The sequence below is a fragment of the Saccopteryx leptura genome, chromosome 5, assembly GCF_036850995.1.
Source record: "Saccopteryx leptura isolate mSacLep1 chromosome 5, mSacLep1_pri_phased_curated, whole genome shotgun sequence".
Lineage (NCBI taxonomy): Eukaryota > Metazoa > Chordata > Mammalia > Chiroptera > Emballonuridae > Saccopteryx > Saccopteryx leptura.
The window spans coordinates 126666182-126683121 of record NC_089507.1 but is presented as its reverse complement, the minus strand read 5'-3'; the positions used below and the strand labels follow the sequence as shown (position 1 = coordinate 126683121).

Sequence of the window (16940 nt, the reverse complement as noted above, 5' to 3'; positions counted from 1 at the left end):
ATTAAAAGTTGTTTTTTTTTAAAATAAATTTTTATTAATTTTAATAGGATGACATCAATAAATCAGGGTACATATATTCAAAGAAAACATGTCCAGGTTATCTTGTCATTCAGTTCTGTTGCATACCCATCACCCAAAGAGAGATTGTCCTCCGTCACCTTCTATCTAGTTTTCTTTGTACCCCTTCCCCTCCCCCTCCCTGTGATGTTTCATTCCCTCCTTCAGGCCCGTACCACCAAGGAAGATTCTTTCTGGTTGTTTTGTCTCCTTGCTTTCAGTCTTCTCCATGAGTTTCTCGTAAATGTTTACAGAATAGAGCCTGTGAGTAAGTGTGTCTGTGGTTGCACAGGAGCCCACAATCAGCCTTTAGCAATTTGTTAAAATTTTAGCTGATTTCTTCTTTGCCTGTTTCCTCTCTTATATCATTGGTGGATAGTCTTGAATGTCTTGTGGTTGTTAGTGGGTTGTGGGGATGAGTGCATTTTTCCTTGGAGTTCAGGTTACTTGGTTGCCTTGCAACTGCAAATCTTTTATAGTTTCAAGAAGAATTTTGGTTTTCTAGTTCTAATGGCTTTTTCTTAAGATTGGCATAATTAAGCATTCTACTTCTTAGAATTTGGCCTGTGTCCTTTTGATATGAACACTGTTTCTTTTATTTAAAACATGTAAAAGTATGATTTTTTTAATAAAAAGTGAAAAATTCCAGGCTCTGAATTTGCCTCTGAATATAGCTTATTCACATATTTTGTTTAGATGTGATTTTGCTGTTTAGGAGCATTTCCTCAATAATCCTAGGTAGTTGATAGTTTTCTTCCTGATTTAAAGCTATTTAATGAGAATTTTAAAATTACCAAATCAGTTTTTTTCTACCTTGATTCATGTGCCTTGAGGCTCTGTTGTTAGATGCTTGTATATGCTTATCATTGTTATATCTTCCTATTTGACCTTTTTTCTTGTTAGAAAATGTCTGTCATTATATTTTTGTTTCAAATGCCTTTTGTATGTGTGTTCGTGTCTAATATAATGATAGCCATTCCAGCTCTTTTCCAATTTCCCTTTGCATGGTAATTTTTTTTTATCCTTTTACTTTTAACTTATTTGTTTTTTAAAAAACTTTTTTATTTAATTTATTGGGGTGACTTTGGTTAATAAAATTATACAGATTTCAGGTGTATAATTCTATAAGACATCATGTGAATATTGCACTGTGTGTTCACCACCCCATCAAGTCTCCCTCCATCACCATCTATTCCCCCTCTACTTTCCTTCACTTCCCCTCACTGCTTTTTTCTCCTGCAATCCCCATACTGTTGTCTGTGTCTATAAGTTTTTTTTCTTTGCTCAATTTCTTCACTGTTTTCACACAATCCTCATCCCCTTCGACAGCTGTCAGTCTACTTTTTACTTACTTGCAACTTCAAATCTAAAATATGCCCCCTATTAACAGCAGCATATTGAACTTGTTTTTTAACCATTTTTGGTGTGGGGGATCTTTCCACAGTGCCAGGTTTATTAGGGGAGACCTCTTTAATTAGCCTATAGAGTCACATGCCAGTTACACATAAAGAAGGGAGCTTATGTGATAGAAGCAGGCAGAACAAGCATCCCTTGCAAAGTCCCAGTCCCATTCTATTATTCTCTGCCTTTTGATAGTAGTACTTTTATATTCACTGATATTTTTAATATGGTTGGGTTTATGTTTGCTATTTTACTTTTTGTTTTCTTTGTCTTGTGACTACTTCGTTCTTTTTCTTCTGTATTACCTTCTTTAATTTTAAGTGGATGTTTTCTAGTGTATCATTTTTATTTCTTGCATGATTTTAAAATTTCTTGAGTGATTTTTTCTTTCATTTTTTGGAGTTTCTTTTTTTTAATTTATTTTTATTTTTTTACTTTCCTGAAGTTGGAAACGGGAGGCAGTCAGACAGACTCCCGCATGCGCCCGACCAGGATCCACCTGGCATGCCCACCAGGGGGCGATGCTCTGCCCATCTGGGGTGTTGCTCTGTTGCAACCAGAGCCCATTCTAGCGCCTGAGGCAGAGGCCATGGAGCCATCCTCAGCGCCCGGGCCAACTTTGCTCCAATGGAGCCTTGGCTGCGGGAGGGGAAGAGAGAGACAGAGAGGAAGGAGAGGGGGAGGGGTGGAGAAGCAGATGGGTGCTTCTCCTGTGTGCCCTGGCCGGGAATCAAACCTGGAACTCCTGCACGCCAGGCCGACGCTCTATCACTGAGCCAACCCGCCAGGGCCTTTTTTCTTTTATTTTTAAAAATTTTATTAATTGATTCTTAGGAAGAGAGAAAGAGGGTGAGGAATGAGAAGCATCAGCTTGTAGTTGTTTCTCATATGTGTCTTGACCAGGCATTCTGGGGTTTTGAACCTGCCAATTCAGTATTTCAGGTTGATGCTTTTATCCACTGCGCCACCACATGTCAGGCTTAGGTAATTTTTTTAGTGATGTGTCTTTAGGGCTTATAGACTCACCAGAATTTACTTATCTCCAATAAAATTTAGAATATTCATTCTTACAGAGCCATTCCTTTCCCCCTTTTTGTGCTATTATTACTATAGGTAGTATGTCTATATATACATACTACAAACCCCACAGTACATTGTTAAATTTATTGATTTTTATAATTTTATGTCTTTTAAAGGAGCTAGGAGAAGGAGATTTATTTATAGTGTGTATGTATGTATATATTCCTATTTACCACTTTTGTTTCTTTTTATTTTTTTCTGTGGGTTCAAATTGCTATACAATGTTATTTCTTTACCACACTATGGCTTTATTTCCACCCACTTTAATTGTATTGTTGTCAAATATATTACATTTTTATATGTTATAGTCCCAACATTATAATTCATGGACATTCTTTTATATAATTGCTTTTTATAATTCATGACATTGTTTTATATAATTGCTTTTTAAATTAAGAGAAGAATGATGTCTGACCTGTGGTGGCTCAGTGGACAGAACGTTGGCCTGGAATGCTGAGGTTGCTGGTTCAAAGCCTTGGGCTTGCGCAGTCAAGGCACATATGACAAGCAAGCAATGACCAACTAAAGTGAAGCAACTATGAGTTGATGCCCCCATTCCTCTCTCTCTCAAATCAATAAATAAAATCTTTTTTAAAAATTGAGAGAAGAATGAGAAAGGGAAATCTAATTTTTCTGTTTTTTATCAGGTCTTATATCATTTCCTACATAATTGCCTTTGTCAGAGCCCTCTGTGTCCTCCCTCCCTCCCTCCCTTCCCTTTTTTTCTGACTTTTTTTTAAAAAATTGAATTTCTTGGGGTGACATTGGTTAACAACACTGTACCGGTTTCAACTGTACAAGTCAACAAAACATTATTCGCATACTGCATCATTTGCCCATTGCCCAAAGTAAAGTTTCTTTCCCCATTTATCCCCCCCTTGGCCCTCTTCCACCTCCGCTTTTGCTGTGGCTGTCACCATACTGTTATCTGTATCTAAGTGTTTATATATATATATATATGTATGTATATATATTGTTTCTTAATATTTTCACCTTTTGTACACTCAGGTTCCCAATCCCCTTTCCCCTCTGACAGTCATCAGTCTGTTCAACAAAGTTATGTTTCTATTTCTTTTCTGTTTGTTAAATTTTCTGTTCATTAGATTCCACATATAAGTGAGATCATATGGTATTTGTCTTTTTCTGACTGATTTTCTTTTTTAAAGAGAGAGAGAGCAGGGAGAGAGAGATAGGAATATTGAGCTGCTCTTGTATGTGCCCTGACTGGAGAATCTAACTGGCAACTGTCACACACTGGAATGACACTAACCAACCAAGCTATCCGGCCAGGGCTTAATATTTCTTGATTTTTAGTGATACAGAGAGAGGAAGGGAGAGAGAGGGGAGGGGGAAGGGAAGCATTCATTTGTTGTTTTATTTAGTTGTGCATTCCTAGGCTGCCTCCTGTTTGTGCCCTGACTGGGGATCGAGCCCACGACCTTGTCATTTTGGGATGACACTCTTAACCAACTGAGGTAACCGGCCAGGGTCCTGACTGTCTTATTTTACTTAGCATAATATTCTCCATTGGTGTGTTCTTTTTTAATTGGTATATTTTATTTATTTATATTTTAATTTCAACTTTTCTGGGGTATAATGAATGGAAACTCTTTTTTGTGTGTGTGTGGATTGAAGTTATTGTTGTCACTTGGTTTTATTTTTTTTCATAGCATCACTTGATTTTAGCCTAAAGAATTTCCTTTAATGGTTCTTTTTAGTTAGGTTTGGAGAACAAAGTGTTTCAGTTTTTGTTTGCCTGAAAATGTATTTACTTCACCTTTTTTTTTCCAATATAATTTTGTTGGATATAGGATTCTTGGTTGATAGTTTTGTTCTTACAGCAGTTTGAGTATGTTTTTCCACTGACTTCTGTACTCCATTGTTTCTGATGAGACCTCAGGTGTTAATTTTATTGTGGTTTCTCTATATGTAATGAATCATTTTTCTCATGTTGTTTTCAAGATTTTCTCTTTATTTTGTTTTCTGTCATTTTGGGTGTGGATTTCTGTGTGTTTATCTTTCTTGGAATTTGTTAAGCATTTTTTTAAAGAGACTCTGATTTGTTGGCACAGAGATCATATGGTATTTGTCTTTTTCTGACTGATTTTCTTTTTTAAAGAGAGAGAGAGCAGGGAGAGAGAGATAGGCATAGAGCTGTTCAACCTATGCCTTCATTGGTTCGTTTGTATGTGCCCTGACCAGGGATGGAACCCACAACGTTGGCATATCAGGTTGATGCTCTGACCAGCTGAGCTACCTGACCAGAGTCTGTTAAGCTTTTTATTTGTATTTTAAATTAAGTGAGAGGCAGGGAGGCAGAGAGACAGACTCCCACATGTGCCCCAATTGGGATCCACCTGGCCAGCCCATACTGAGGTGATGCTCTGCCCATCTGGGGCCGCTGCTCCATTGATCAGCAGCAGCTGTGCTATTTTAGTGCCTGAGGCGAGGCCACTGAACCATTCTCAGAGCCCAGGGCCAACTTGGCTCAAACCATTCGAGCCATGGCTGCAGAAGGAGGATAGAGAGGGGGAAGGAAGGGTGAAGAAGCAGATGGACCCTTCTGTGTGCTCTGACCAGGAATAGAACCCGGGACTTCCACATTTCGGGCGGATGCTTTACCACTGAGCCAAGGCCCTGGTAAGCTTTTTTTTTTTTTTTTTTTTTTGACAGAAAGAGACAGAGAGAGGGACAGAAAGAGAGGAAGGGAGAGAGAGAGATAAGAAGCATCAGTTCTTCATTGCAGCTCCTTAGTTGTTCATTGATTGCTTTCTCATATGTGCCTTGACCAGGGGCTACAGCAGACCGAGTGACCCCTTGCTCAAGCCAGTGACCTTGGGCTCAAGCTGGTGAGCTTTGCTCAAACCAAATAAGCCTGTGCTCAAGCTGGCAACCTCAGGGTCTCAAACCTGGGTCCTCTGCATCCCAGTCTGACGCTCTATCCACTGCGCCACCACCTGGTCAGGCTGTTAAGCTTTTTTTTTTAAGACTTTATTTATTCATTTTAGAGAGAAGTAGGAGAGAGAGAGAGAGAGAGAAGAGGGGAGGAGCATGAAGTATCAACTCCCATATGTGCCTTGACCAGGTAATCCCAGGGTCTTGAACCGGCGACCTCAGCGTTCCAGGTCGACTCTTTATCCACTGTGCCACCACAGGTCAGGCCCTGTTAAGCTTTTTGATTGTTGTTTTTTGTAAATTTTGGGAAGATTTTGACCATTATTTTTTCAGATACAGTTTCCATCTCTTTCTTTCACACCTGATTTTCTCATTATACATATGTTGGTACATGTAATGTTTTCCCACATTTCTCTGAAACTGTTCTTTAGATACTGTAAGTTTAAAATTTGGTTCTTTAGGTTGTATAATCTCTATTGATTCTAAGTTTGTTGCTTTTTTAGCAACTCAGATCTGTTGAGCCCTGTAACTGAATTTTAAACTCCTGAATTTTCATTTGGTTGAAGTCGTGTAAGTCCAACATCTGTGCTCTATGCCCCCACCCCCCACCCCACCCTAGGCAGTTTCCCACCCCAGGCGGTTTCAAATGCCTACTCTCCCCCTTTTTTTTCTTTCTTGTTCTTTTTTATTTTTTTTAAGAGAGAGAGAGACGGAGAGAGATGAGAAGCATCAACTTGTAGTTGGATTGCTTTAGTTGTTTATTAATTTCTTCTCATAAGTGCTTTGACTGGGAGCTCAAGCCAGTGACCCTGGGCTTCAAGCCAGTGACCATAGGATCATGTTGATGATTTCATGCTCAAGTCAGTGACCCCACGCTCAGGCTGGTAAACCCATACTTAAGCCGATAAACCTGTGCTCTGGCCAGTGACTTTGTGGTTTAGAATTGGGACCCTCAGAGCCCTGGGTAAAGCTCTGTCTATTGCGCCACCTTTGGTCGGGCTGCTTTTTCCCCCTCTTGTGCATGGATTACACTTTTCTGTTTCTTTGTATGTCTTGTAATTTTTTGTTGGAAGGGACATTTTAGATAATACATGGTGAGGCAAAAGTAGGTTTACAGTGTTCGCCTGGAGAATTACACAATAATTAATAAACAATAATACAAGAATAAATGCTGTTTTGCATACTCAACAACTATAAAGCTACTTTTGCCCCACTCTATATCTTTTTTTATTTATTTGTTTGTATTTATTGATTTTAGAGAGAGTGAGAGAGCTAGAAAGGGTGGGAGAAGCAAGAAATATTATCTCGTATTAGTTACTTCTCGCATTTGCCTTGACTGCGCTAACCCCAAGTTTTGAGCCTGTGACCTCAGCATTTTCCAGGTCCGTGCTTCATCCACCACAGGTCCTACCCTGTATCTTATAGCCAGTCTGGAGAATGATTCTTCCTTCCCCTTGTGGGTTCCATTGTTTGCTCAATTACTTGCTTAACAATTTGGGTGGACTAATGTCTATTTTTTCCACCAATGTATAGTCTCAAGTGACCTCACTCAAATGTCTTTTCCTTTATTATTTTTTTTAAGCTTGACTTCTTATGTTGCCTTTGGGTTAACATAAACCACTTACTAGTCAAAAGATTGTGCTTGAGACTTCTTAGCTAGATTTTAATCCTCTGTCATTCCATGTGGATGTGTGACTTAGATTTAGTTTCTAAGAAGAACATCTAAGCCTGACCAGTTAGTGGCGCAGTGGATGAAGCATTGGCCTGGGACACTTAGGATCTAGGTTCGAAGCCTCAAAATCACCAGCTTGAGCATGGGCTCATCCGGCTTGGGAGCAGGCTCACCAGCTTGAACATGGGGTCACTGGCTTGAGCATGGGACCATGACATGACCCCATGGTTGCTGGCTTGAGCCCAAAGGTCGCTGGCTTGAAGCCCAAGGTTGCTGGCTTGAGCCAGAGGTCACTCACTCTGCTGTAGCTCCCCCCCTCCCCCACTCAGGGCACGTATGAGAAAGCAATCAATGAACAACTAAGGTGCCACAGTGAAGAACTGATGCTTCTTATCTCCCTCCCTTCCTGTCTGTCCCTATCTGTCCCTCTCTCTGTCTCTGTCAAAAAAAAAAAAAAAAGCACATCCAAGGTTCGTTCTTTCTTCAGTCCTTTCTGAGAACATGTAGCCTTGAGTTGAGTATATATACAGTCTTTTAGACCATCAAGTATAAGTGTGTTTTGGGTTTTTTTTCCTTATTTTATTTTTAGAGAGAGACAGGGACGAACAGACAGCAAGGGAGATAAGAAGCACCAATTCATAGCTGCAGTACCACAGCCATTCATTGACTGCTTTTTCATGTGTCCTGACTGAGTTGGGGGGGGGAAGCTGAGTCATTGACCCCTTGCTAAAGCCAGTGACCCTGGACCCAAGCCAGCAACCCTTGGCCTCAAGCCAGCAACCTCTGAGCTCAAGCCAGTGACCATGGGGTCCATGCCGAAGCTGGTACTCTGCACTCAAGCTGGTGAGCCCACTCCCAAGCCGGATGAGCCCATGCTCAAGCCAGCAACCTCGCGATTTAAGCCTGGGTCCTAAGTATCCCAGACCCACATTCCATCCACTGAGCCACTACCCAGTCAGGTGAGTGTGGTTTTATTTTCAAGTCTGGATACTTAGGAGTTGCTATAAGAGTAACTACCGTATTTCCCCATGTATAAAATGCACCCTTTTAAAAAAAATTTGGTGTCTAAAAACTGGATGCTCTTATACAGTGGTTGTGGCATTTCAAATGCCATAGATGGAACTGAGGATGAGTCAATATATGAAGACAGTGATTCGTCATCAGACACAGATGAGGACAAGCTAATGAATGGGAGTTTTGACAGTGATGAGGAGTTGTATGAATTTTTTTTTTTGTATTTTTCTGAAGCTGGAAACGGGGAGAGACAGTCAGACAGACTCCCGCATGCGCCCGACCGGGATCCACCCGGCTCTGCCCACCAGGGGGTGATGCTCTGCCCCTCCGGGGCGTCGCTCTGCTACGACCAGAGCCACTCTAGCACCTGGGGCAGAGGCCAAGGAGCCATCCCCAGCGCCCGGGCCATCTTTGCTCCAATGGAGCCTCGCTGTGGGAGGGGAAGAGAGAAACAGAGAGGAAGGAGAGGGGGAGGGGTGGAGAAGCAAATGGGCGCTTCTCCTATGTGCCCTGGCTGGGAATCGAACCCGGGTCCCCCGCACGCCAGGCCGATGCTCTACCGCTGAGTTGTATGAATTTTATAATGAATAAAACTTGAGTTCAATAACTTTATGTAATACTTTTTTTCTTTCAAATTTTGGGCCCCCAAATAAGGTGCGTCTTATACATTGGAGCCTCTTATACACAGGAAAATACAGTAATTGTTCTGTGAGGTTTTGATCATAGGTTGTACTAAAGTCCCTTGAGCCTTATTGATTGTTTGCTTTGTGTGTGACTTGAGGGAGTGCTTTTAAGTCTGCTGTAAATCCCACTTTGATTTCTTCTGAGTGGGTGTAACATAGTTTATGCACATAGCCTTCTGGGCCCCCAGAGAGGAATTTGATCCTAAGAGAGACCTTATTTTCTGTTTTTCTCTGGTTCTCTGTATTAGTCTTCTGACTGGCCTGCTGTTTTGCTTGCTTCTCCTAGTATCTTAGATCTTCCAGTTCTGTCTTAATTGCTCACCACCAAAGTGTACCCTTAGTCATGAACTTCTCCAAGCCCTGTTCCAAATAATGTAAGTCCTTTCTGGCAGAGCTGCTGAGGTATTTGGTCTTAAAGCCTTGGGGCACAAACTCTGCACTACTGCTCTGGAACTGGGGAAGGGGACAGCACCCTGTTTCTCCAGAATGATACACCTATACTTTGACAGGGTGCGAGAACAAGGGAAGGAGGTATAGTAACCACTATTTACCTGTCCTTCCTAGCCTGTTCATTCTACTAGTGAGCTGGGGAAGGGATGATAGGATGCCAGGATTCTTGGCCTGTTGTCAAATGGGAATTTATGAGGAGGATCTACCAGGGATGAGTAGGATAAGAGTCACTAGAAGCCTGACCCTCCTTGGGTAAAATCATAACCATAGACTAGGAGTTAGGGTGAGAGGGAGCCCTTATTTCCATGATCACACTCAACAGAAGGGAACTTCCATCTCAGAGAGCTAGCTCTGTGTGTGGAGGTGGGGTGGTGGTGATAGGATCAGGTCATGGCTTAAATGTCACAGACACTGTTCTTGTTCTTGTTGAAATTTAATAGATTTTCTTGAATAAAATTTTCTGTATTTGTTATATTTCTGTAAGACAATTCTTAGAGACTTCAGATGGTTGTTTTTCACATGTGAAGTGGTTATTTCATGAGGGAGATAGGTGGAGCTCTTCTCTCTGCTATTCTAGTACTAGTAGTTTGGGTGTTCTCTCTTTCCTTTTTTTTTTTTAAAGAAAATCAAGATCAAAACAATAAAAAAATAAAGATACATTGTAATTTTTTTGAATGGGCAAATAAATGAATGGTATCTTTTCACTCTCTTCTCTTTGGAAGTTACTGAGATATTCTTTCAGGCCTATTTGTATATTTTCTCAGAATTTCATCGGATAAAATGTTACTGTTTTAGTCAGCTCTGTTTTTCTTTTTTAATCTTCTTGATCCTCTGTAGACTAAAAAATGTATGTAAAATTCTTACATTGTAATTGTTTCATACTTTCTATTTATAATTTGAATGATTAGAGATGTTTCTTATTCCGTATGTCTAGGTTGGTTTTCTTGTAACTCAGGACTTGACTTTTTATAGGTATGAAGTAATTTTTCTAATTCAGTTCAGTCTGAATCTGAATCTTTTTTTTTTTTAAGATTTCATTTATTGATTTTACAGAGAGAGGAGGGAGAGGGAGTGAGAAGTATCAACACATAGTTGCTTCACTTTAGTAGTTCATTGTTTGCTTGTTGTATGTGCCTTGATAGGACAAGCCCAGGGTACTGAACTGGCAACCTCAGCATTCCAGGTCGATGCTCTATCCACTATATCACCATAGGCCAGGCTGAATCCTTAGTTTTCAACAAAGGATTTGATACTCATTTATCTTACTAGACCTTAGGCTTTTTGGTAAATGTTGAATGGTGTCATTTGGTGCCACAGTGCATAGTGGGGAAAATATCTCTAGCTCTAAAAATACATGTTATCCTACTGAAATTGGCTAGGTTATACCTTATTACTGCTCAGAAATTGGTCCCATTTTAGAAGTGTATCATCAGATTATATCTTAAATTCTAGTCAGCTGATAATTATATTTATTATACAGATTCTCATAGATTTCCATTTATATAATTCAGTCTTTCACCAAAGGTTGTACTGTCAATCAGCTATTTTCATTTGGGAAAAGGAAACAGATGGTAAAATTGCTGTGAATGTTATTGGCCAATATTTCTTGGGGTTATCTGACCTTCTTAGCTAAAGTGTCTTTCAGGCCTACTATGTCAGGTTGGTAGATCTGAATGAACCCATGTGGGATTCATATGGAGGATTGGAATGGCCTAAACCAGGGGTCCCCAAACTTTTTACACAGGGGGCCAGTTCACTGTCCCTCAGACCGTTGGAGGGCCGGACTGTAAAAAAAACTATGAACAAAAAACAAACAAACAAAATAACTATGAACAAATTCCTGTGCACACTGCACATATCCTATTTTAAAGTAAAAAACAAAATGGGAACAAATACAGTATTTAAAATAAAGAACGAGTAAATTTAAATCAACAAACTGACCAGTATTTCAATGGGAACTATGGCCCTGCTTTTGGCTAATGAGATGGTCATTGTGCTCCTCTCACTGACCACCAATGAAAGAGGTGCCCCTTCTGGAAGTGCGGAGGGGGCTGGATAAATGGCCTCAGGGGGCCGCATGTGGCCTTTTGGGGTCCCCTGGCCTAAACCTTGCTCATTGACATAGGATTTTCATCTCTTAGCTCTCAGCAACCTGTATCAGATTCCCTTTGATATGCTTACTTCCAGAAGAAAGGAAGGGCAAAACCTCTTTTTACAGCCTTGTATCAGGGATCAGTTGAATATTGGTGAGGAGGTTTTAAGACCAAGGTGTGGTAGGCTATGTCCTGTCCTGTCCTCTGGTCTCAGTGCCTATGAAGATTCTTCTTATCTCTTAGGATTTTTGAGTCTAAGGAAGACATTGCCTTTGTGAAACCCTAGGTTTATTTATATGTCATTGTTTATGTTGTTATTGTTTGTAAAAATTAGGTTACTGTCAGAAAAAATGATTTCATGTTTTGAAGTAAAATAAATTAGACAGTAAACCGTGATCTTGACTTCTGAAGATAAGTGTAAAATTCAGATTCCTGAACAGCACTTTAAAGTTTTGTGTCATTTTTGTTTTTGTTTCTCTGTCCTAAGACTTGCTACATTTGTGATGAACAAGGAAGAGAAAGCAAAGCAGCCACTGGTGCTTGCATGACATGTAATAAACATGGATGTAGGCAGGCTTTCCATGTGACATGGTAAGTATGTCTCCATCATTGTACAGAACTGAAATTGGGAATACCTTGTAATGAAAGACTTAGTTAGGCACCCAAATGTTATTTACAGTAAATTTTATTGGGATAGTCTCTGTGTTTAGATTTACTTGTCATAAAGATAATTCTAATAATTGAATGTATTTACCAGAGTGAATTTTTAGTAGATGGGCCCTGGTTTTAATATCTTTTTATTCAGTCATTTTGTTTAAAATATTAATGTTGGTTACCTACACTTTGATTTGTTATTAGGATTAAAAGAGACGATGTAGGTAAACTTAGTGCAGTGCCTGAAATATTAGTGAGGATTTAATGAATGATCGAAGCATTTATTTGCTGTCAGTGTTTTAAGGGGAGAAAAAAGCAACCATCATCATTCTTAGTATTATAGTGACTACCTCTTAAAAAGTTGCTTAGATGTTTTTTCATCATAAGAATTCAAGAGCAAAAGTTATCCTAAAAAGTTGAACACAATAGACAGTAGTTCATAGTAAAAGACTGCGAATAATACATTTACTTACTAATTTTAAAAATCAGTCTGTATTTAATAGTCAATATAGGCATGTGCTTTATTTCCTGAACTCTTAGTGTGTAGATTTATGAAGTCTATTTTAGATTACTTTTGGGGAATAGAAAATAAACGTTTGGTTTTTATAAAGTCTCTTAATACTGCACTTAATTTTCCAATGCTAAAAGTTTATTTTTTGAGTATGAGATGTATACTAATGTTTTGTAATGTTAAAAGTGGAATGGCAAGTTGAGAGGGTGGTGATTATAAATTTTAGTACTTTATATATTTTAAATGTATAAATATTATAATTTTGGGTTTCAGTTCCATTTCTTTTGTTGTTTTTAATTGAAAAACACAGCTTATGGTTTTTCTTGCCTACTAAACTGTGCTAGGACTTGAATCTTTTTCTTTTAATAGTATGTAATATACATCCATGAGTAAATACTATCACATGTTATTTCGGCTCTTTAGAGACCTGCCCTTTCCATTTGTACCTCTGATACAGATTGAAAAGTAACATGAAGTGTTAATTATTGGACGGAGGGGAATTTTTAAAAGAAATTCATTGTTGTTTTGTGATGTAAAACATGTATAAATCTTCATTTTTGTTAGAGATGGGTGAAAAGTTTACATTAAACCATAAATATAACTTCAGAAGACATCAGCCACAGGATCTGGTGAAGTGTACTTGGTCTCAGCCAGAATAAAGCCTTTTATATTCCCTTTTTCTCTTAAGAGACCTAAGATTTTCTTAAAAATATTACATGCTTGCAAGTGAACTTCAGTGTATTTATACGTGTATTAATATAGTTGGCTTTTATTTTCAGTGCTCAGTTTGCTGGACTACTTTGTGAAGAAGAAGGGAATGGTGCAGATAATGTTCAATACTGTGGCTACTGTAAATACCATTTTAGTAAGCTGGTAAGAATTTAATATTAAAATGCTAAATGATTAGTTTTGACAGTAGAGTTGACACTTAAAAAAGGCATAATAGCTGTTTCTTTTGCTTTGAATTTTATTTGAGATTAGGTTTGGTTAGCATGTTCTTTACTAGGGCTAAAGAGATGTAGTAATTTAAAAAATTTTTGTTTTATTTTAGTTCACTTATAAAGGTGAATATTCTAAAATTCTAATATAGAATATATATCAATAGTTAATAGTAAATGTAGGTATACATTTAGTAGAAGAAACAAATGTTAAAGAACTCTGTAACTACTATTTTTACTTAATTTGATTTTTGAAATTTATATACCTTTGGTGATTATCACTTATTTCTCATCTTTTTGCTTTATTCCTATTGCTATTTATTTTTGTATATAGTACATTTATGTACTAGAAGATAGTAAAACTGAAATTAGGCTATTCTGTAACTTCTTAGTTCAATATCTCAAGAACATGTATTTTAAATACAACTTTGGGGAATATTTTTGACTTGGTCAGTCTTTACTGTTACACAGTAGCATGGATGAGTGAGTTAGTAATTTATAATTAATTATTAAATATTAAATATTTTGTTTATGCCCCTTTGAAGGATTAATATTTCTTTAATGTCCCAAGTGTTTTGTTTCTCACTTGTCATTGATTACAGATGTATACTGAAGTTTAAGACTTCACTGTTTTTCTTTAATATCCTTTAAGAAAAATTTAAAAGCCTTTAATTGTTACCTTTCCCTTGTGGATGGGGCCCTCCCTTCCTTTCTCCTTCCTCCCTCCTACCTTCCCACTATTCCTTCATCCCTCCCTCCTACCTTCCCACTATTCCTTCATCCCTCCCTCCCTCCCCTTTTGCTTGAAATTAACAGCTCATAATGCCAATATTCTGATTCATGCATATGACATACTTAAAAGTATGTATATATAGTTTGATGTTGAAGACATGTATTTTAATGACTGACAAAGAATACTGAAGTGTGTAAGAGAAATTTTGAGATAGTACAATTGAAAATTTGGCTTCTTAGATGTTAAAAGCAGGTTGAAATTTTCATTTTGTAAACAAGGATGATATAGATAAAATATAGAAATAATGAAAATGGATTTTGAAGTTTGTGTAAATAGAATTTTCTCATTGCTAGTTATTGACGTTCTGTTCTTCCAGTTGCTAATAGGGGAATAAAAAGTGTTGAATAATAAGGTTGTAGAAGCTCTATATTGCATGGAATTTGAGCACCTTTTATAGTCATTTTATCTAGTTTAAACTTACTAGTTATGGTATCACCAAGTTTTAAACACCTCAAATAACTCTCACTATCCTTTATTATGAAATTGTATAAATAGTTTGAAGCGGTAATATGTAACACTTTTAGTAATGCTTTGAAAAATGCGTAGGTCTAATACTGACATTTAATTTTTTTTTAACTGCAGAAACAAGTTTTTAGAAAACTGTTTGCCTTAATACTGTTTGAGATTAAAAGGCTTCTTGCTTTTCTTAGTGCCATAAAGTAACTCTTCAAATATTTTTTTCTTCTAGTTTTGGCATCCTTCTTCAATATGGCATTCTCTATTTTGGTTGAAAGCAGAAATTGAAAATTATAGTTGATTTCTTTAATGAAGTGGTTTTAAAGTGACAAGCTACTGCTTGTTTGAAGATATTGTCTATCTTCACACATTTTAATAAATACAAAAATATGGCATTAATGTTAAATTTAGGGTTAGTTTTTTTTTATAATGTAATAAGTAATATATGGATGATGTCTAAGCTGGATTATATAGTTTAAAATAGTGAGACACTTTTTACTTCAGTTGGCATTTTGAAATACTTCACACTTGAATTGGTTTAAGCCTAACAAGATTCTTTAAAAATTTTTATATACATATACATATATGTATATATATTTTCTTTTTTAGAAAAAGAGCAAACGGGGATCTAATAGGTCATATGATCAAAGTTTAAGTGATTCTTCCTCTCACTCTCAGGATAAACATCATGAGAAAGAGAAAAAAGTAAGTGGACTTGTTGCTAAATATATAGCACATCGACTTAATAGATTTTTTCCTTTTTTAGATAAAATTAAGTTCTTGATAGCTGAATGTAGACACTGAAATACCAAATATTTTTGTTTAATAAAGAGTATCAAGTCAAAGAGGAGGTCTAAAATAATACCATATTTGTGAATATGGTTGCACCCATTTCAACTTAAAATTTGAAATACAACCTGATTGAATACATGAGAGGGATTTCTTGCATGTGTTACTATGGTCATCTTATGAAATCTTTAGATGACTTCAGCAAAAATAATTTATTGCTAAATATTAATTGATTATTTCACATGTAAGTAAAAAGCTAATCAGCTTTTTTCTTTATAATAGAGCAATTTGGAAGTTCTATATATTCTTGAGGTATTTTTTTCTCCCAGTGGTACTAATGGTTTATTATTTTTAATGGTCAAATGTCATACCATTTGTTTCAGAATATTTTATCTTTTAATTAAAACATTAAAAGCTTGCCTAATACTAATCTGTCTTCTGACTTACCTATTTTCTGCTTACATTTTTACTTATTTTTAAAGGCTATGAGTAATTTTTAGTAAGCTAATAAATACTGTAGAGTCATTCATAGGACGTATTGCCAATGTAGTAAAACGATTACTATGAATTGTTTTTAACAAAGTGAGAACACAAAGGACATTTTCAATTAGAAAATAATATTACTCTTAAACAGTTGGTATAAACCAGTTTGAAACATATTTCTACTGTTTGTATTAAAAGCTGAATTACCTAACGTTTTCATGTTTTAAATACTTGGGATGGGAAGGTAATTGAAAAGCTAATGTTATTTAAAAAGAAATTTGGCTTAAATTTATCTTTGTGTCTTTTTTAAAGATAAACATTTAAAAAGCTTAATTTTGTAATTTTTAGGTTAATTTTCCAATTGTGAGTTAAATAATTAGAATTTTATTCACTTTTATAGCACTGGTGAGGTTTATGGAATGTTTTGTAGGTTTTAGGTAGCAAATATACATATTCATTTTCATTTTTTAATGAGGTGCTTTTGTGATGGTGACAGTAGTGAGGTTCTGTCCTACTGTCTGTTGTTTGGCTTGCAGATGAAAATATGGCAGATTTGGTTTAATTAGCAGTTTTAGTAAGAGGCAGTGGCAGATTTAAGTTACCATATTTCCCCATGTATAAGATGCACCTTGTTCCAAAAAATTTGGGGTCTAAAAACTGGGTGCGTCTTACACGGTGGATGTAGACTTCTTTCATTTCTTGCTTTTTTGCACTTGTTTTTGCACTCATTGTTGAAGACAATGATTCGTCATCAGACACAGATGAGGACAAGCTAATGGATCGGAGTTTTGACAGTGATGAAGAGTTATATGAATTTTATGATGAATAAAACTTGAGTTTAGTAACTTTGTGTAATACATTTTTTTTTCAAATTTCGAGCATCTTACCAAAATTAAGGTGCATCTTATACATGGGGAAATATTGTAAGCTTTTAAATCCACCGCCAAAGAGTTCTTGGGGCTCATTATGAA

At 37.0% G+C, this 16940-nt stretch overlaps 1 protein-coding gene across 9 annotated transcripts in view; it reads left to right on the top strand.

Moving 5' to 3' along the window:
• MLLT10 (MLLT10 histone lysine methyltransferase DOT1L cofactor) overlaps window positions 1–16940 on the top strand; it is a 289716-nt gene that overhangs the window by 125796 nt on the left and 146980 nt on the right. For 8 of the 9 annotated variants that reach the window (XM_066384587.1, XM_066384586.1, XM_066384583.1 and 5 more), the window contains 3 exons: window positions 11833–11936; window positions 13290–13383; window positions 15307–15402. In XM_066384587.1, the coding sequence (XP_066240684.1) occupies window positions 11833–11936; window positions 13290–13383; window positions 15307–15402 (294 nt within the window). The remainder of the gene's footprint in view (window positions 1–11832; window positions 11937–13289; window positions 13384–15306; window positions 15403–16940) is intronic. The other variant, XM_066384585.1, reaches the window with a different exon arrangement.